The sequence below is a fragment of the Puma concolor genome, chromosome A2, assembly GCF_028749965.1.
Source record: "Puma concolor isolate L17-30 chromosome A2, mPumCon1.1.hap2, whole genome shotgun sequence".
In the NCBI taxonomy this organism is placed as follows: Eukaryota; Metazoa; Chordata; class Mammalia; order Carnivora; family Felidae; genus Puma; species Puma concolor.
Window position 1 is genome coordinate 145,399,737 of NC_141668.1, and position 17,988 is coordinate 145,417,724.

Here is a 17,988-nt window from a genome sequence, read left to right on the forward strand (position 1 = left end):
CTGTGGCTTCCGCGCCTTCTGCCGCTTGCTGCCGCCAGTCAAGTGGAGCGGGCGCCCTCTAGGGCTGAACCGCGGGAATAAAATAGCTACTAACACCTGGGAAAGGGACTGGGCGAATTTACCTGGATGGCTTTTCCACAACAGCTACCCTTGTAAAGCTTCCAGAAACTAAATTCTATAAATGCGGTACCGGAAATAACCCGATGGACCGATGTGTGTGCCTGTGCGTGCGTGCATGCGTACACACCCATAAAATCCCCTTTAAAACCCATAAAAGAGGAGCAGGGCATTAATAACAGTGCACACCTTCCAGAAGGGGAACGTAACAAGGCAGACAGGTATGTGGGACACTCACTTTCCCTCCCCACAAACTTCTGAAAAACTTTCAAACATACAGAGAAGTTGAAATACCGCAATGAATTTCCACATACTCACCACACTCAAGATTCCACAGCTGTTGTCATTTGCCATATTTGCTTTACCTATATATTATTTTGCCTGGATTATATAATTGGAGACCCACATAAAAAATTGTCTATGTGGACAATCCCACGGAACCTACAAAAAAAAACTTCTACAAATAAAAAATGAGTTTAGCAAGGTTGCAGACATAATGTCAACACCTGAAAATCCATTGTATTTCAATATACTAGCAGTAAATGATTGGAAACTGAAAATTATTAAAATAGCATTTAGTAGCTTAAAAAGGACAGGAACACTAAGACATAACTCTAATAAAAGATGTGCAAGATGTGAATGCCAAAACATACAAAAGGCCAATGAATAAAAGAAGATGGATGTAAACAGAGAGACATCCTGTGAATGTGGTTGGGAGACTCAGTATAGTCAGGATACCAGTTCTTCCCAAAATGTTCTATAGATTCAACACTATTCCAATAGAAATTCTGTCAAGAATTTTTTTGGAGACGCAGATAAGCCGATTGTAAAACAATTTTGAAAAAGAAGACTAGAGGCAGGGCTGGCTCATTTGTCAGTGGAGCATACAACTCTTGACCTCGGGTTATGAGTTCCAGCCTGCACTGGTTGTGTAGAGACTACTTAAAAATAAAATCTTTAAAAAGAAAAAGAAGGGGTGCCTGGGTGGCTCAGTCTGTTAAGTGTTCTACTTTGGCTCAGGTCACGATCTCGCAGTTCATGGGTTTGGGCCCCACTTCAGGCTCTGTGCTGGCAGCTCGGAGCCTGGAGCCTGCTTTGGATTCTGTGTCTCCCTCCCTCTCTGCCCCTCCCCTGCTCATGCTCTGTCGCCCTCTCTCTCAAGAATAAATAAACATTAAAAAAAGAAGAAGAAGAAGAGTAATGCTGGAAAACTTACACTATTTTATTTATTTTTTAATGTTTATTTATTTATTTTGAGAGAGAGAGTACAAGCAGGGAGGGGCAGAGAGAGAGAGAGAGAGAGAGAGAGAGAGGGAGAGAGAGAGAATCCCAAGCAGGCTCCATTCTGTCAGCACAGAGCCCAAAGTGGGGCTCCAGCTCAAGAACCTTGAGATTGTGACCTGAGATGAAATCAACAATCGGATGCTTAACTGACTGAGCCACCCAGGCGCCCTTACATTATCTGATTTTAAAAACTATTACACAGCTACAGTAATTATAACAGAATAATATTGAAGGGATAAACACAGAGATCAATGGAACAAAATAGAGAGTCCAACTATAGACCCACTCAAAACAGCCAATTGATTTCTGTGCAAAGGTGCAAAGGCAATTCATGGAGAAAAGATGGTCTTTTTATCACATGATGTTGAAACTAATGGACACCATATGCAAAAAAAGAAAACTCAGGACCTAAACCTCACACCTTATACAAAAATTAACTCAAAGTGGACCATAGATCTAAATGTAAAACTACAAAACTTTAGAAGAAAACATCAAGGAAGACCTTTGCAACCTGGTGTGAGACAAAGAGTTCTTAGATATGATACCAAAACATAATCCATAAAAGAAAAATGTGGTAAACTGAATTTCACCAAAATTTAAACCTTTTTCTCTACAAAAGACACTGTTAAGAAAATGAAGAGATATGCCACAGACTGTGAGAAAATATTTGAAAATTAAATATCCAACATAGAACTTGTATCCAGAATACATAGATAACTCAACTGTATGAAAATTTCAAATGACCTAATAAAAAATGGGCAAAAGATTTAAACAGACATTTCACCAAAGATGATATACGAATGGCCAATGAGTACTTGAAGAGATGTTCAATATCATTAGCCATTAGGGAAATGAAAATTAAAACCATGATGATATCACTACACACCTAACAGAAAGGAAAAAAAAAGCAAAAAGAACAAACAAATGATGATACCAAGCATTGGTGAGGATATGGAGCAGCTGAAACACTGTTGGTGAGAATACAAAATGGTATAGCCACTCCAGAAAACAGTTAAATATACACACCATATGACCCAGCAATCTCTATCCCACACCAGAGACAAATAAAAACATACGCTTACACAAAACTCTGTAAAAAAATTTTTTGTATTATCTCTATTCATCATTGCCAAAAACTGAGAACACTTCAAATGTCCTTCAACAAGTGAATGGAGAAACCAACTGTAGTACATGCATACAATAGAGTGCTATTCAGCAAGAACAAAGAATGAACTATTGATACACATGACAACTTGAATGAATCTCAAAGGTATTATGTTGAGGGGTGCCTGGGTGGCTCAGTCAGTTAAAGCATCTGACTTTGGCTCAGGTCATGATCTCATGATTCATGAGTTTGAGCCCCACATGGGGCTCTGTGTTGATATTTTGGAGCTGGAGCCTGCTTCAGATTCTGTGTCTCCCTCTTTCTCTGCCTCACCCTCCCTCTCTCTCACAAATAAACATTAATTTAAAAAAAAAATTAAAAGATATTATGTTGAGTGAAAGAAGCAGTCTCAAAAAGTTATATACTGTATGATTTCATTTATATAACATTCTGGAAAAGACAATAGTATGGCAATAGAAACAATGATTAGTGGTTATCAGGGATGGAAGGAGGGAGTAGGCTTCATAAAGACAGTAGGAAGCAGTTTTTGGGGTCATAGAATTGTTCTGTATCCTGATAGTGGTTGTCAGCTTCAAAACTCACAGAGCTGGACAGACACACACATACCACACACACACACACACACACACACACACACACACACACAATTTTACTGTATACTCACTTAAAAATATATTTTTTTAAAAAGCTAACTTTTGTGTAAAGAAAGGCAGATACAGACATACATGCTTATACACAAACAGTCCTTCTGTGTAAATACAGAGAAGAAATGAGTCATAGTGGCTCCCGAGGCAGGGAAAGGAGGCAAAGTGGGGTGAGGTGGGATGAGGGAAGGGCAATTACTTTATACCTTTTAGTATTTGAATTATTTTTACTACAATGAAATAAATGTCCTACTCAAAAGTATTTTTTTTTTAATTTTTTTTCAACGTTTTTATTTATTTTTGGGACAGAGAGAGACAGAGCATGAACGGGGGAGGGGCAGAGAGAGGGGGAGACACAGAATCGGAAACAGGCTCCAGGCTCCGAGCCATCAGCCCAGAGCCCGACGCGGGGCTCGAACTCACAGACCGCGAGATCGTGACCTGGCTGAAGCCGGACGCTTAACCGACTGCGCCACCCAGGCGCCCCTCAAAAGTTTTTTTAAAATTCAAAATAAAACATAAAACATAAGTGCATATGGATACATGGGGAAGGAACATGTAGAAATCATAAGCAATATTTCAATCACAATTGAGATTTATTATAAATCTTTATTTTATTTTTAAATTTTTTTAATGTTTATTTATTTTTGAAACAGAAAGAGAGCGCGAACGAGGGAGGGAAGGAAGGAGAGAGGGAGGGGCAGAGAGAGAGAGGGAGACACAGAATCTGAAACAGGCTCCAGGCTCTGAGCTGTCAGCACAGAGCCCGATGCAGGGCTCAAACCCATGAACAGTGAGATCATGACCTGAGCCGAAGTCAGACTCTCAACTGACTGAGCCACCCAGGCGTCTCTCTTTTATTTTTAAACCTCATGTTAAGCTACTACATTGTCCTTTCTAAGTATTTTTCTGTGCATATATAGTTTTAAATAAAATTAGGATTATATTTCAAACTATTTTTATCTGCTTTTTCACTTACTATTATTTTATAAACATTTTTGCATATTATTTGATATTCTTTAAAAATATAATTTGTTATTATGTAATATTTCAACATCTGGACATATCCTAATTTATCTAAATAGTTGACAATTTTTCCTACTATATATTATAGTAGGAATATATATAATATTATATATTATATATATTATATATTATATTTCACATAAGTTAATCAGTAACAACCAAGATTTAAGAGGATAAATCCCTACAAGTAGATAACTTGACCAAAGAAATATGTATATAATGTGCAAACACATTTATTTATATGTATAAACCTATTTTTAAAGGTTCTTGAGATCTACCAACAAACTGCATTCCAGAAACAATGGAACAATTAATACCATGTATGAGTGTCCATTTCCATAAACTTTTACCAGTACTGAATGAACTTTGTTAAACTGTTAGTAATTGAAGGGCCAAGAAACAGGTCACATTGATGCTTTGATTTCTATTCCTTTGGATATGACTGAAGTCAGACATAGTACATGTTTGCTAGTCATTTCTACTATTTTGTGAAGTGTGTATTCACACTCTTTGTCCATTTTCCATTGGGATTTTAGAATTTTCTCATTACTCTTTAGAAATTCTTAATGTATTAAATATTTATATAAATACATTGCCATATTTGTGGTGAAGATTTCCCAGTATATTATTTGGCTTGTAATATTATAAATTGTGTATGTTAATTAACAATCAATTAAAGAAATATATTCTAATTATAAAAAATCATACTACATAAAAGGTATAAAAAGAAAAGTAAAATGTTTCTTGACCTCTATTAGTCAAATCTTACCCCTACACCATTTAGTCTTTGTTCACAGTTTCTTATGAATTCTTTCAAAACACTTCTTTATGAGTATATATATTTATTTCTGCATTTTATTTACACAAATGGGATTCCATTTTTTAGTTCATATCTCCCCTTGCTTGGAGATTGTTTCCAATAAGTACATATTGTATATGTGCGTGGATCTGTAAATGTAGATCTGCCTCACTCTCATATTTTTATTCTTTTAACAGAAGAATGACATTCCATGGAGGTGTAATATGCTTTGTTAAACCAGTTCCCAACTGATGGATATATGAATGCTTCCAGTTTTTCACTACTTCTAGTTTTTTTTAAACTTTCTTTATCCACTATTCATTTGTATATTATATTTTGGTATAGGGCTTCCCACTTTTTGTAATGTGTGAGGAAGATAAAAATGTATTTGTAAGATACCATAGAAACTGGAGACATTGTTGTTGATAAAATAATTATTATGTCACCAGTCCCTGGAGAAAAAGCATGTCTTCTCTGCTTCTTCCTATAGGGAACAGAAGGAAAGCTTCATTACTGAGACTTTATATGGGAAGTTTGAATTCTGTCATGATCACTTTCTTAAAAGAAGTTGACAGACAATAAGCACATGGAAAGTGCTCAATGTGATTGATATTCAAGGAAATAAAAATTAAAACCACATGAAATATAAAAACACACCAAGCAGGATAGCAAAATTTTAAAAACTGGTATTACCAAATGTTGGTAAAAATCTGCAGCAACTGAAACTTGCTCATCTTGGCAGAAGGAAAATAAAACGGTATCACCACTTTGGAGAATTGTTTGGCATTTCTTGTAAAGTTAAACATATACCTGATCTATGACCCAGAATTTCACTCCAAGAGAAAGAGAAACATGGGTCTACATAATGACTTTTATCTGTATATTCATAGCAGCTTTATTCATAGTAGCCTCAAACTTTAAACAGTCCAGGTATCTGCCAATAAGATGGGTGGACAACAACAAAAAGGAGTGAGCTGCAGACAAACTGATTCTAAAATGTATGTAGTAAGGTAAAAGAACTAAAATAACCAAAATGATTTTGAAAAAGAATAATGTGGGGCGCCTGGGTGGCTCAGTTGGTTAAGCGTCCGACTTCGGCTCAGGTTATGATCTCACAGTCCATGAGTTTGAGCTCCGCATCGGGCTCTGTGCTGACAGCTCAGAGCCTGGAGCCTGCTTCAGATTCTGTGTCTCCCTCTCTCCCTGACCCTCCCCCATTCATGCTGTCTCTCTCTGTCTCAAAAATAAATAAACATTTAAAAAAAAAAAAAAGAAACTTAAAAAAAAAAAAAAGAATAATGTTATAGGAATCCCACTGCCTGCTCTTAAGAATTACAATATAGCTACAGTTATCAAGACAAAATGGTATTGGAGGAGGAGGGACAGAGATATAGATCAATGAAACAGAATAGAGTATAGAAATATATCTACACAACACTGGCCAAATGATTTTTGACAAACATGCAAAAATAATTCAATGGAGAAAGTAGTCTTCTCAACAAAAGGTATTGGAATAATTGGACATTCTTAAGGACAAAGCCCAAAACCTCAACCTAAAACTCGTGTCTTATACAAAAATTAACTCCAATTGGATCATAGACTTAAGTGGAAAATATAAAACCATAACACTTTTATTAAAAAGGAAAAAAATCTTTGTATGCCAGTGTTAGGTGAAAATTTCTCAGATATGATACCAAAAAGCATAATCCATAAAAGAAAAAATTGAAAGATTAGACTTTGTCAAAATTAAAAACTTGTGCTCTGTGAAATATCTTCACAGGATGAAAAGACAACCATAAACAGAAACATATTTGCAAATCACATAACTGACAAAAGACTTGCATACAGAATCCACAAACAGTGCTCTGAACACAATGTAAGAAAACAATCTCAACATGCACAAATCAATCAATGAAATACACCACATAAACTGAATGAAGGGAAAACTGCATGATCAATTCAATGGATACAGAAAAAGTATATGGCAAAATCCAATGCCCTTTCATGTTAAAAACATTTGACAAACTAGAATAGAAGGAAACAACCTCAACATAATAAAGGTTATATATGAAAAACCTACAATTAACATCAGCTAGCTCAATGGTGAAAAACTGAAAACTTTTCCTCTAAGATCAGGAAGAAGACAAAGATGCCTGCTTTTACCACTTGTACTCAGCATAGTTTTGGAAGCTCTAGCCAGAGCAATTAGGCAAGAAAAAAAAAAGGTGTCCAAATTGGGAAAGGAAGACGTAAAATTATTTGTTTTTACAGATGGCATTATCTTATACACAGAAAATCCTAAAGATCACACACACACGCACACACACACGCGCGCGCGCGCGCACACACACATGCACACACACCTATTACAACTAATAAATTCAGCAAATTTGTAGGATATGAAATCAGCACTCAAAAATCAGTTGCATATCTATACACTGAGAATGGACAATCTGAAAAGGAAATTAAGAAAACCATTCCATTCATAATAGCATCAAAAAGAATAATTAGGAATTAACTTAACCAAGGAGGTTAAAGATTTAAACACTGAAAACTATAAGACACTGCTATAGATAATAAATGAAAAGATGTAAATAAATGAAAATAAATGAAAAAAGACAAAAATAAATAAAAAAACATCCTGTATTCATAAACTAGAAGGCTTAATACTGTTAAGATGTCAGTACCACCTGGAGCAACCTCCAGATCCAAAGTAGTCCCTATCAAAATCCCAACAACAGTGTTTGCAGAATCAGTAAAACCCATCCTAAAATTCATATGGAATCTCAAAGAATCCCAAATAGCAAAAGCAACCTTGAAAAAGAATAACAGGGGTGGCTGTTTGACTCAGTCAGTAGAGCATCCAACTCTTGACCTCAGGGTTGTGAGTTAAAGCTCCACACTGGGCGTGCAGCCTACAAAGAAAAGGAAAGAATAACAAAGGTGAGGACTCAACTTCTGATTTCAAAACTTACTGCAAAACTACATTAATCAAAAACAGTGTGATACAGGCATAAATATAGACATGGAGATCAAGAAATAGACTAGAAAGCTCAAAAATGAACTCTCCCATATATGATCAAATGATTTTCAACAAGAGTGCCAAAACAGTCAACAAGTAAAGGACAGTCTTTTCAACAAATGATATTGGAATACCATTTGGATATCCACATGGAAAAGAATGAAACGGGACCCCTACTTTACACCACATATAAAAATTAACTCAAAATTTATCAAAGACCTAAACATAAGAGCTAATACTGTAAAACTCTTAGAAAAAAATATAAGAGAAATGCTTCATGGTATTAAATTTAACAATGATTTCTTAGATATGTTAAATCAGAAATAAACGGAGACCAACCTTAAAAATTCCCCAAACAGACAAAACCAGTTTAGTCGCACAAAGCTTAATTTAACTTATTTTGCAAGGCTAACTTGATCTGGATCATTTCTTACTTGTGCCCATAAAAATGAAAAGCAAAACCTGAACTCTTTCCTAAGGTTAACGTGAAGTAACCACTGAAAATTGTAACCAATCACTGCAAAGAATAAACTCACTGCTTTCTCACTATATAAACTGCTTTATAACAATATACCCATGAGCCTCATTTCATGCTTTGGTTTGAGTGCTCCCGGTTTACAAATGGTCTTTTTGGTGTGTGCATAGTAAGTTTTTACTAATTACTACTTCAGTGATTAATTGGTGTTACTTGGGCTATTTTGAATCTTTGACATAGGATATAATACCAAAAGTACAGGCAATAAGAGAAAAAATAGACACATTGGACTTCAAAATTAAAAACTTTTATCTAACAAAGGACACTATCAACAGAGTGAGAAGGCAACCCAAGGAATGGGAGAAAATATTTGCAAATCGTATATCTGATAAGGGATTAATATCCAGGATATATACAGAACTCCTATGACTGGGGCACCTGGCTGGCTGAGTTGGAAGAGCATGCGATTCTTGATCTTGGGGTCATGAGTTTGAACCCCACGTTGGGTGCAGAAATTACTTAAATAAATTTTTAAAAAAGGAACTCCTATAACTCAACAACAACAACAATTCAGTTGAGAAATAGGCAAAAGACTTGAATAGCCATTTCTCTAAGAAAGACATACAGATGGACAACATGAAAAGATGATCAATATCACTAATCATTAGGGAAATGAAAATAAAAATCATGATGAGATACCACTTCATACAGATGAGGATGGCTATTAGCAATAAGGCAAAAAAATAATAAATGTTGGTGAGAACATGGAGAACCCTTGCGCATTGCCGGTGGGAATATAAACTGGTGTATCTACTATGGAAAACAGAATCGCCATTCCTCAAAAAATTAATCATAGGGGCGCCTGGGTGGCGCAGTCGGTTGAGCGTCCGACTTCAGCCGGGTCGCGATCTCGCGGTCCGTGAGTTCGAGCCCCGCGTCGGGCTCTGGGCTGATGGCTCAGAGCCTGGAGCCTGTTTCCGATTCTGTGTCTCCCTCTCTCTCTGCCCCTCCCCTGTTCATGCTCTGTCTCTCTCTGTCCCAAAAATAAATAAACGTTGAAAAAAAAAATTAAAAAAAAAATTAATCATAGAATTAACATATAATCCAGCAACACCACTTCTAGGTATATACCCCAAAGAATTGAAAGCAGGGACGCAAATACGTATTTGTACAGTAATGTTCATAGCGGCATCATTCACAAATCTAAAGGTTGAAAACAACCCAAATGTCCATCACAAGAATGGATAAACAAAATGTGGTACATGCATATAATGGAATATTACTTAGCCTTAGAAAGGAATGAAATTCTGGTACATGCTACAGTATGGATGAGCCTTGAAGACATTATGCTAGCTGAAATCACACACACACACACACACACACACACACACACTGTCTGATTTCACTTACATGAGGTAGAGTAGTCCAATTTATAGGGATAGAATGGTAGTTACCAGGAGCTAAGGGAAGACGGGAATGGAGAGTTACTGTTTAATGAATACAGAGTTTCCTTTTGGGAAAATGAAAAAGTTTTGGAGATTAACCGTGGTAGCGACTGAACAATACTTAAAATGGTGAATTTTATATGATGCATATTTTACCACAATAAAAAACAATCTAATTAGAATATGAGCAAAAGACTTGAACAGACATTTTACCAAGGATGGATGGCAAGTAAGCATGTGAAAAGATGTTCGATAATCATTAACCATTAAAGAAATGCAAATTTAAGTCATGAGGGACATTGCTACACATCTATTAGAATGGCTAAAATAGAAAATATAGATAATATCACACACAGGCAAGGATCCAGAGCAACTGGATGTCTCATACCTTGTTGGAGGTAACATAAAATGGTATAGCCACTTTGGAAAAACACTTTGATATCCTTCTCAGTATTTACCTGAAGAAATGAAAACTAAGGTTTACACAAAAACCTATGAGCCAATGTTCATCGCAGCTTTACTGGTAATAGCTGAAAATGGATACAACCCAAAGGTCCTTCAAAGGGTGAATGGATAAACATACAACTACTGGGCAATAAAAGGGTTCAAAATGTTGACATGTGCAACAATTTGAATGGATCTCAAGAGCATTAGTCTGAGTGACAATAGTAACTCCAAGAGTTACATATTGTACAATTCAATGTATAAAAACACTCTTGAAGTAACAAATTATAGTCACTGAGAACAGATTACTGGTTGCCAGTAGATAGGGGTGGAGGAAGGTGTGACTATGAGGTAACATGAAGAAGCTGCTTGTGGTGATGGAATAATTCTGTATTGTGATAGTGGTGGCAGTTACGTGAATCTGTACATGTGATGCAGTTCTACAGGATTATTATGCTTTCCCCAAGAATGCATATAAAAACTGATGAAAGCTGAATAAAATCTCTACCTGAGTTAACAGCATTGTACCAATGTCGGTTTGGGGAATCTGACAATGTACTATGGTTATACAAGATATCAGGCAAAGATAGGTGAGGGGTACATGGAAACTCTTTCTTACGAGACTTAGTCTTTCAAAAACAACTGTAAGAAAGAAAAGACGAGGGGCACCTAGCTGGCTCCGTCAGAAGCACACGTGACTCTTGATTTTGAGGTTATGAATTTGAGCCCCACTGTTGGGTGTAAAGATTACTTAAAAAAAAAAAAAAGGAATAAACTATTGATGCACTTAACATGGATGAATCTCAAAAACATTTTCTGAGCTAAAGAAGTCAGACACAACAGTACACTTTGTATAGTTCCCTTTTTTTTTTCAAATTCTAAAAAGGGCAAATTAAGTTATCATGATGGAAATCGAAACTGTGATTGCCTATGGAGTGATGTATGGGGAATGATTGGGAGAAACATGAGGGAACTTTCTGAGGTGGTGGATATGTGCTTTTTACTAAGTTACACCTAAAAATGTGGGAGGGGGCTAAAAGCCCTTTTTAATAAATCTCGCTTGAAATGACCAAAAAAAAAAAAAAAAAAAAAAAAAAAAAAAAAAAGGTTGGTCAAGCCCACAGAGACTGAAAGTGTTGGATAAAGGACTTTTAGGACTTTCTGATGACTGACAACCCAAAGTGACTTGAGGACAAAAAGGGATGGTAACAGTAATTACCTGAGAGGGTTCCTGTGAAAATTAAATGAGCTGTACAATTCTTACCATAATGACTGACACACAAGAGGCCGCTTAACGCAGCTATGAAAGCTCTCGTTCGCGTTCTACGGGAACAGACAGCGCAGTCCAGGGAAGACCGGGCTCATTCACAAGGGAAAAAGTTCCTACACTAGACTGTGCGCAAGAGTTACTTGGTGCCCTAAGGGTTTCAGTGCCTCAAAGGCTGACCTAACTCTTAAGGTCCCTCCAGCCTTCAATTATGTTCCTCAGAGTCTGACTTTCGGTCCCGTGCTTCCAGGAGCACCACTTAGGGACGTGTCCCCGACGTGCGGCCAGCATGCCAGCAGCCGCCACCCCGGACGAAGTCGATCGGAGTCAGGCCGCAGAAAAAGCTGTAGAACCACCCCACGCGCCACTTTGGTCCCGCCCTCCGGCCCCTCACCCCAGGGGGGATGGGCGGGGCACGCAGGCGCGGCTCCCTGCCATTGGCTAGAGCTGGCGGGGGAGGCGGGGCCTGACAGGACTGCGGCCGCGCTGTGTTGTCATTTGGCGGCGGCTAGAGGACACGGTCAAGATGGCGGCGGTGTCTGGGCTGGTGCGGAGACCCCTTGAACAGGTAGGCAGCGGCACGCGTGCCTCCGCGCGATTCCTGCCCACCTTGCGCCCCCTCTCAGCGTGCTCTCTCTCCCCTCCAGGTCTCCGGGCTGCTGAGGAGGCGCTTCCACCGAACGGCGCCGGCGGCGCTGCAGGTAAGTCGCCTGGACGCTAGCCGGGGGAGGGAGGGGGTCCCTCAGTCCCGGGGAGGAGACCGGGGACGCGCCTGCGCTGTGCAGAGAGGGGGGCGGCAGCGGGCCCTGTAGTCTGCGGGTTCCCACGTCCTGCGTGGGACTCGTGGTTCCCGCTTTGTGACCCATCACCAAGCACACCAACATGTCACCCCCTCCAGGCTCATTGGAATCTGTGGGCGACCTGAGTAAACTAGACGCTTCTTCCTTCATCCCCCTTTAAAATGTTTTATTGTAATAAAATATACGTAACCAAATTTACCATCTTAAAGTGTATGTTCAGCGGCACTAAGTTCATTTACTATGTTGTGAGACCATCACCACCATCCGTGTTTAGAACTTTATCATCCTCACAAACAGACACTCTTTACCCCCTTAAACACTAACTTCTCATTTCCCCCTAGCTCCTGGTAACCTCTATTGCACTTTCTGTGTCTGTGAATTTGTCTATTTTTGGTACCTCCTGTAAGGAGAATCATACAATGGTTGTCCTTTTACGAGTGGCTTATTTCACTTAGCATGATGTTTTCAAGGTTCATCCATGTTGTAGCATGTGTCAGAATTTCATTCCTTTTTTAAGGCTGAATAATATTCCATCTTATGCATATACCACCTCTTATTTATCCATGCATCTTTTGATGGACATGTGGGTATTTTCACATGTGATTGTGAAATATGGATTTGTGAATGGTGCTGCTAAGAACATTGGTGAGCAAGTATCTCAGTCCCTGCTTTTTTTTTTTTCTTTTGAGCATATTTAGAAGTGGAATTGTTGGATCATTCCTCTTTGAGGAATTCCCCACCCCCCCCCCCTTTTTTTTACTAGAGGATTCTACCAAGCTGTTTAGTAAAATAACTTGTAGATTTTGAAGGTAGTGCCTGGCACGTAGTAAGTGCTCAAAACATAGTTTTATTTAGGCTTCCTTAATAGTTCTCTGCCCTACACTATACCAAATGTGGAAATAAAACAACCCAGTATATTTTCTACTTAGGAAACTACCCATGAGCTGGTCTGGCCAGTAAACAGATTTTTAGAATTTTTTTAACTTTTATTTAAAAATTTTTTTTCATGTTTATTTTTGAGAGAGGCAGGCGGGGATGGGCAGAAAGAGAGAAAGGGAGACACAGATCCGAAGCAGGCTCCACGCTCTGAGCTGTCAGCAGAGAGCCTGACATGGGACTCGAACTCACAAACCACAAGATCGTGACCTGAGCTGGAGTTGGATACTTCACTTACTGAGCCACCCACACACCCCAAGAATTTTTTGAACTTTTAAAGAGAAGCCTGTTCTAGTGATAGTTTTTATATTCTCTGCTGTATGCAGCCTAGGTAATTATAAGAGAATCTGAGTCGTATCCAAAATGATCCTATAGTTTATTAACTGTTTTTCCCATCCCTGTGACAGGTGACAGTTCGTGAAGCTATAAACCAAGGTATGGATGAGGAGCTGGAAAGAGATGAGAAGGTGTTTCTGCTTGGGGAAGAAGTTGCCCAGTATGATGGGGCATATAAGGTAATCAAGATACCTGAAATCAGTATGAATTAAGGTAGCCATTTGCCCCCAGATACACTTAAAAGTAATGAAATCAATGTGTAATTTTAGGTTAGTCGAGGCCTGTGGAAGAAATACGGAGATAAGAGGATCATAGACACTCCCATATCTGAGGTAAGGCTTCCATTAGGAAGCAGACCTTTCAGGGCGTGTCTGTTCACGTGTACACTGTTCTAATTTTTATGGATTTTCACTTGTGTTTGTGTTTTACTTATAGATGGGCTTTGCTGGAATTGCCGTGGGTGCGGCCATGGTATGTAATCCTCTTTATGAATTTCATCCAAAGAAATTTCTTTTCACGTGACCTTTTGAAAACATTGTTTGAATTTTGGAGTGATTGCCACTCTTTACTGCTGTTTCTCATTTTTTTAAGATCTTTGTTTTTGATTTGACAGGCTGGGTTGAGGCCCATTTGTGAATTTATGACCTTCAATTTCTCTATGCAAGCCATTGACCAGGTTATAAACTCAGCTGCCAAGACCTACTACATGTCAGGGGGCTTTCAGTCTGTGCCCATAGTCTTCAGGGGGCCCAATGGCGCCTCAGCAGGCGTGGCTGCCCAGCACTCACAGTGCTTTGCTGCCTGGTATGGGCACTGCCCAGGCTTAAAGGTGGTCAGCCCCTGGAATTCAGAGGATGCAAAAGGACTTATTAAATCAGCCATTCGGGATAACAACCCAGGTTAGTAGAGTGACCCTTGGGTCTCTTTTGATCATTAAAGAACTAAATTGAAATCTTTGCCTGGAAGGAACCCTTATAGGCTTCTAGTTAGGCTTAGATCATATAAAATGTTAATGATTTACAGAGACAATAAACACAGTTTAAAAGTTGTTTTATTTTTGTTTTCCTACTATAAGGGAGCCTGTTAGGTACCTACAACACTGGTTTAATTGCAACAGGTAAAATTAGGATTGGCCAGACTGTAAATGCCAGTACCTAAACCATCCATTCAGGGCTACTGGACATGACAGATATGAGGCCTCCTAATCAGCACAGTGAAACTTTTCACATAATGATTGTTAGTGTTGAAAATACATTTAGTCACGTAGTTACTTTTGTTAATATCTGTATTTTGCATGGTGCCTGGAGACTCAATGAATTGAGTGGTTGAGTGTCCAGCTCTTGATTTCAGCTCAGGTCATGATCGCACAGTCATGAGATTGAGCCCCGAGTCAGGCTCTGTGCTGAGTGTGGAGCCGCTTAAGATTCTCTCCCTCCATGGGGCACCTGGGTGGCTCATTCAGTTAAGCGTCCAACTCTTGATTTTGGCTCAGGTCATGATCTCATGGTTCACGGGATCGAGCCCCGCATTGGGCTTTGCACTGATAGTGTGGAGCCTGCTTGGGATTCTCTCTCCTCCTCTCTCTGCCCCTACCCTAGTGACACGTGCTCTCTCTCTCAAAATAAACTTAAAAAAAAATTTTTTTCTCTCCCTCCCATTTCCTCTGTCTCTCCCTTCTTGTGCTTACTTTCATTCTCTCTCTCTCTTTTTTTTTTTTTTTTTTGTATTTTGCAGTGGTGGTGCTAGAGAATGAACTGATGTATGGAGTTCCTTTTGAATTTCCCTCAGAAGCTCAATCAAAAGATTTTCTGATTCCCATTGGAAAAGCCAAAATAGAAAGGCAAGGTAAGAGAACTTAGTACATTTAAACATTATTTGTAATTCAGCCACTCTACTTATGTTGGTCAGATTCGGTCTTAAGTTATTGCTTTTTACTTTGATCAGGAAATTATAGGATGAGTTCAAGTTAAGAATGTGTCATGAGTTGCTCATACGCTTGTGCTTTCCTAAATCTCAGCCCAGTAGATTTGTATTTCATCTTTAGGGAGGCCGCCACATTCCTCATCCCACCGGAATGGAGTGGAGCTGAAGATTTTACACGTGAACAAGAGCTGCAGTGGCCGCAGAGCAGTACGGCAGCTTTCGTGCCAACGCGCCTCTGATCTGTGACCGCTCTGTTTCAGGGACACACATAACTGTAGTTTCCCATTCAAGACCCGTGGGCCACTGCTTAGAAGCTGCAACGGTGCTATCCAAAGAAGGAATTGAATGTGAGGTATATGGACATTCATTTATTCTTAAAGAATCAGAAAGTTTCCTTTTAGTTTTAAGTTAACCTGCTATAGAGTTCCAACTCCCCTAAGTGTAAAACTCTTGGTTTGTCACTCAGTTCTGCCTCTGCGTGAAGCTGGGAACCCCCTTGCTTTTCAGATATCTAGCTTTTTACCACATAGGTTGGATCTTTTAGAAGAGTACCTGCTTTCTCAAGTGGGGAGCCAGCGTTGGAGCTGGAGGTTGGGAGAAGGGGAAACTTAGAAATCGGTGTCTTACCCTTTCACATCCAGGACCTACCACTTGCTAGTTCTACTTGAACAAGATACATACTCTGAATCTCAGCCCTGTCAGCGGTAAACTGAGGAGAGCACATTTACTGTCCCATCAGGGTGGTTGTGAGAATCACACTTAGTGTGGCGCCTGGCACATGGTGAGCAGTCAGTTGTTAGTTATTAGTTGTTTTGATGAGAAGGAAGTTAAAGTCCAGGAGGATAAGTGAATTTTTTTTTTTTTAAGTTTATTTTGTGACAGAGGGAGAGAGAGGGGTAGGGGCAGAGAGAGAGAATCCCAAACAGGCTCTGCGTGGTCAGCAGTGGCCTGATGCGGGGCTCGAACTCACAAACCGTGAGATCATGACCTGAACTGAAATCAAGAGTCGGAGGTTTAACACAGGCACCCTGAGGGTAAGTGAATTCTTAAGTTAACAGGGCTCCTTGTGGTAGAAAGACTTTTGTTTTAATTACAATTTATTTTTTACCATTTTGTTCTTGAATAGGCAGATTAGATTTTCCTAAACCCCGAGATTAACAGGAAACCAAACAGGGAGTGCCATTATGGGAGTGAGACTATCTGTGGTGCAGTGGCTCCATAAGGTGTATCTTTGTTTAGGTGATAAATATGCGAACCATCAGACCAATGGACATTGAAACAATAGAAGCCAGTGTCATGAAGACCAATCATCTCATAACTGTGGAAGGAGGCTGGCCACAGTTTGGAGTAGGAGCTGAAATTTGTGCCAGGATCATGGAAGGTACTTACTTCAGAGAAACTGGTTCTAGAATGGTTCAGCTATTGACTAAAATAGTCAAGTGTGTACCTGGATACTGGATAGAGATCAGAGGCTAGGGGTGACCAAATGCCTCAACTCTCACCTTGTCACCTTGGCATTTTTCCTTTGGGTGAATGTTTAAAAAAACAAAGCCAGAAACAATCCCCGTAATTAGTATTCCTTTAGATTTTCTCTTCTTTGGAGAGCCACACTTCCTGTGCGAAGGTGTTGGTCCTCAGTGGCTTTTCTTGCCTCTCTCAGTTGAGCGTCCTTCTCTCCTAGGCCCTGCATTCAATTTCCTGGATGCTCCTGCAGTTCGTGTCACTGGTGCTGATGTCCCTATGCCTTATGCAAAGATTCTAGAAGACAACTCGGTACCTCAGGTTAAAGACATCATATTTGCAATAAAGAAAACATTAAATATCTAGTTTGGACTTGAATTTCAAGTCATTGGGATTTACTAAAGTACGTCCTGATACTTCACCTGGATTATACTGTAAGACCTTATGATTCATAAAGTTATGTCTAAAGCAACAACACAGATGTTTTTGTACTTGGAATACGTTTAAATGTGCTTGTATGTGGAAAAACTCTTCTCTCCCACCCTAGACTCCAGGGTGTTTTTTTTGTGTGTTACAATTACCATGGTCTTTGAATAAGGCTGATGTAAAATTTTACCCTCTCACAAAGACAACGTATGAATGTGGCAGAGTTCTGCTGAAAGATGTATCCAAAAATGGCAACTTATATGTAAAAATAAAGGCATATTATGTACATTTGCTGTTAGGTTGTTTTGATAAGGAATAAAGGAATTCCTATGACTAATTATATTTTTATATTCTTCAAGTAATAAATGTGGGATGGGAAGAGTCTTAAAATTCTGGTAAAAAATTAGCGATTCTAATCACCTAAACTGCTATCACACTTGCAACAGGAACTTGTCCA

At 39.0% G+C, this 17,988-nt stretch overlaps 1 protein-coding gene and 1 long non-coding RNA gene across 2 annotated transcripts; one reads left to right on the forward strand and one right to left on the reverse strand.

The window, feature by feature from the left end:
• Positions 1 to 418: 418 nt before the first annotated feature.
• Positions 419 to 10,087, reverse strand: LOC147583575 (uncharacterized). The gene is made up of 3 exons (XR_015243198.1): positions 9,904 to 10,087; positions 7,811 to 7,911; positions 419 to 558 (listed from the first exon to the last, which is right to left on the reverse strand). It is a non-coding gene; the product is annotated as an uncharacterized LOC147583575 (long non-coding RNA).
• A 2,019-nt stretch (positions 10,088 to 12,106) lies between these two features.
• On the forward strand, positions 12,107 to 17,868 carry PDHB (pyruvate dehydrogenase E1 subunit beta). Its single transcript, XM_025916079.2, has 10 exons — positions 12,107 to 12,217; positions 12,297 to 12,350; positions 13,793 to 13,900; positions 13,991 to 14,053; positions 14,157 to 14,192; positions 14,335 to 14,620; positions 15,456 to 15,566; positions 15,905 to 15,996; positions 16,884 to 17,025; positions 17,326 to 17,868. The coding sequence occupies exons 1-10, from the start codon at positions 12,176 to 12,178 to the stop codon at positions 17,469 to 17,471; spliced, it is 1,080 nt and encodes a 359-aa protein (XP_025771864.1). The 5' UTR covers positions 12,107 to 12,175; the 3' UTR covers positions 17,472 to 17,868.
• The last annotated feature ends 120 nt before the right edge of the window (positions 17,869 to 17,988 follow it).

Excerpts from the sequence above, each read along its gene's own strand:
- PDHB (XM_025916079.2), top strand. The coding sequence starts at position 12,176 with ATGGCGGCGGTGTCTGGGCTGGTGCGGAGACCCCTTGAACAG. Across the intron at positions 14,054-14,156 it reads TAGACACTCCCATATCTGAG|ATGGGCTTTGCTGGAATTGC; the intron begins GTAAGGCTTCCA and ends TTTTACTTATAG. Across the intron at positions 14,621-15,455 it reads CATTCGGGATAACAACCCAG|TGGTGGTGCTAGAGAATGAA; the intron begins GTTAGTAGAGTG and ends TGTATTTTGCAG.